The sequence below is a fragment of the Lycium barbarum genome, chromosome 7 (assembly GCF_019175385.1).
Source record: "Lycium barbarum isolate Lr01 chromosome 7, ASM1917538v2, whole genome shotgun sequence".
In the NCBI taxonomy this organism is placed as follows: domain Eukaryota; kingdom Viridiplantae; phylum Streptophyta; class Magnoliopsida; order Solanales; family Solanaceae; genus Lycium; species Lycium barbarum.
The window spans coordinates 14,218,647-14,222,001 of NC_083343.1; the positions used below are offsets into that span (position 1 = coordinate 14,218,647).

The 3,355-nt window shown below is 32.8% G+C and overlaps 1 protein-coding gene across 1 annotated transcript; it reads right to left on the bottom strand.

Moving 5' to 3' along the window:
• Positions 1–1,382: 1,382 nt before the first annotated feature.
• On the bottom strand, positions 1,383–3,090 carry LOC132602160 (blue copper protein-like). The gene is made up of 2 exons (XM_060315149.1): positions 2,841–3,090; positions 1,383–1,701 (listed from the first exon to the last, which is right to left on the bottom strand). The coding sequence occupies exons 1-2, from the start codon at positions 3,004–3,006 to the stop codon at positions 1,499–1,501; spliced, it is 369 nt and encodes a 122-aa protein (XP_060171132.1). The 5' UTR covers positions 3,007–3,090; the 3' UTR covers positions 1,383–1,498.
• Between the last annotated feature and the right edge of the window lie 265 nt (positions 3,091–3,355).

Here is a 3,355-nt window from a genome sequence, read left to right on the forward strand (position 1 = left end):
ACTGCTGTATAGTTGTGCAGTTGGCAGTGCAGCTTTACAGTTGTTGCTGTTGACTGTACAACATACATGGAGAGCATACCGAGAACCAGCTCTCTCTTCATTTCTCCAACAGTTTGACGATCATCAAAACATACAATGTACTTTGTCTTATCAGTTTATTTATTGATCAACTCTCTGCACGTAAGTATTAATAAATTGAATTCAATTATGAACTGATTATAGCCAACAGGATGATTAACGTTGATAGCATGGATATTCGCGAAGCAGAACACATGTACGTTGAGTCAGATTCATAATTTGAATATACTTTGGTTGGAAATTTGGTTAAGCTTCTAACTTCGTGAATTTTGTAATACTAAAGGATTTTTTAACCCTATAACACTTATTGTCCGCTTAAGCCCAACAAATCTCATGGATTTGTCCTTTGACCTATATTACCATCGAGCTCAAAAGTTTGCATATATATCATGTGAATTTGTATTCTGTCTTATATAGTGCTTCGCTTTTCTCTCGCTTTCTAATGTGGAATTTTCTTAAAGTGTCATGTGCGCCTCTTTTTCAAAAGCTTATCAGCCTTAAAGTCCATTAATAATCTCTCTTTAACCTGCCCTCGTCACGTCTTTCCTCAGGAATGTCACAAGTACTGAAACTAATATTTTCGTAACGAAGGAAGAGTTCAATTTCGCATAGGTCCTTTGTAATTTGTACTTTATTTCAATTAAGTCCTGAACTTAGATAGGCCCGGGGGGGGGGGGGGGGGGGGGAGCGGTGTTGTATATCAGGTGATTAAAGTGTCGATTGTATTAGGTATGCTATAATCAAATTTTTCAATCCTGTTATTCCCATTTTTGGTTGAATTGATCAAACCCGTGAACACATAACTATCAATTTCTCTCCGTAATTTCTTTGTTCTTTCCCTTTTCCATCACTTTTCGTATTGATCTTCTCCCTCTCCATTTTTTGTTGTTATTACACGTCTTAGTGAGGTCAGAGTCCTCTTTGTTTAGATTTTACTGGAGGAAGTACTTTCTAGCTTGATTCTTGAGGGTCATATTTTTTTTCTTAAAATTTGTATATCTTTTATTTCTATTTTGACTTTCTGTGGGAAAATTTATATAATTCATATTTTAATTTTCAACATAAACATTCTATTAGAGTCTCAGATCCTTTCTACTCTTCAAAGAGAAATTAGTTTTATCATCCTTAACCAGAGGTTTCGCATCTGAGCCATGCTGGTTCGACATTGTCTTTGTTAGGAAGCGCTTTACCCCCAATGTGGGACTTCCCGAAGCATATCCTAAATTAGTCGGTCCTAATGCGAGTATCGGACACCGAATAAAAAATCAAAACAAATAGAAATTACCTCTAACTAACAAGTAGAACATTCATGATATTATTAGCTGAACCTCATTACAAGTGCATAAAAGAATAATTTTGAGAATAAGAAAAAAAAAAAACACACACAACAAATTCTTCACGATAATACTCCACTTAATTTTCAAAGAACGTGCAACTCAAGCTTGAGACCTGTAAAGCAGCCTTGTTTGTTTGTAGAGATGAAGTAGTATGACCCAGAATTTTCAAGAGTAATTGAAGTCCTGCCACTATTATCCTTGTAGAAAGTTTTGATACTGTCACAAAGTGCATAGCTTGAAATATCCACTGATGCCACATCTATCACTTTTGGGGTATAGAAGAAATCTGCCAGAATTTGAAGCTTATGAGTTTGTATTATTGATTTGTAAATTGATAATTTGTACATATTCAATGAATATTTTAAGACAAATATAAAGTTTGAACAAAGCTGTTGTGTTTGATCGAATCCGTAACTAAAACTCTAGTTCCATCTCTAATTCTTCTTTATTACAAATTGATAATTTATACGTATTCAATGAATATTTTAAAGACAAATATAAGGTTTAATTCGAACAAAACTATTTTGCTTGATCGAACCTGTAACTAAAACTCTATCTCCATCTTTGATTCTTCTCTCTCTAAAAAATGTAACCGTCTTATTCTTAAAAGGAAGTTTAGACTCTTCTTAATGTTTTTAGCCGTCTCATCTAATGTAGAGATTAACTTTTGTACACAGTCTTGATTTTGTATATTATTATTAGGTTAGTTAATTCATTTCTAGATAAATGCTCATAAGAAGTGTTAAAAGAAACCTGGAAATTAAACCAAATAACATTCTATAACAAGTTAAATTAGATTGTACACGAAGAAGTAAAAAAATTTATAAAATGTAGTGTAAATCAATTGTATTATTGTAAAGTATCTCATTAAGAGTAAATTGAAAAATAGATTAATATGTGGCACAAGATACAATCTTGGGTGATGAGTTAAGAACTACTATGGCGATGTTGACTATCAAAAGTTGCACTCCAAGTTCAAAATTTTCGTAGTGTTTTACTTTGCATAATGCTCATAAAATGATTTTTTCCAGTTTGCGTATCAAACACAAAAAAATGAGTAGGAAAATCACTTATTTTTCAAAATACTAAAAAATCAATATTATTTTTCCATTGAGATTTCCCACTAAAAATTGTCATAGTGGGAAAAGAAAAAAATAGTAGTGTTTTTACACGAAAAAATTAGAACTTTCCCAACGTTTCAAAGGAAACCTGTTTTCACCATCTGTTTTCCCAGTGAACTGATTCAGTGGGAATGAGATAGAAAAAACATGTTTTATAACACAAATTTCTCACGAATTTACGATGGGCAAAGCCTTTGTTTCTAGTAGTGTGTCATACCAAACACACCCATCATTCTCTTTAAAATAGATAGAAAATGAAAAAATGTCACATAAAATGAAACATAGAGAGTTATGAAATACTCACGGAGAACATCACCAACCCGAAAGCTTTTGCCATAAGCCCATGGATGATAATCAGCTCCTGGACTCCAACCTCTTTTGTCCCCAACCACATATTCCTTTGCAAAACTTTTTGGCACTGCAACACTCAAAATGATCAAGAAAATGCACACAAGTACCAATTTGGCCATTATTTCACTATGTGCTAGAGCTCTTTCTATTTTTCCTTTCTTCTAACAAATTAAAAGAGATTGGAATATTAGAATAGAGATAGCAAATAGGTACTTAAGGCAAGTGTAAGCATAGCATTAAGGTTTGTTTTTATAGAAGATGTTGAAGAATCTTAGTTGCTGTATTTTTAAATAAATGTTTCGTTTAAAAATGTTGTTTATTGATCAACTCTCTTCACGTAAGTATTACTAAATTGGCTTCAATTATGAACTGGTAATAGCCAGCAGGATGATTAACGTTGAGTACCGTGGATATTCGCGAAGGAGAACACATGTACATTGAGTCAAATTCGGAATTTGACTATTATGA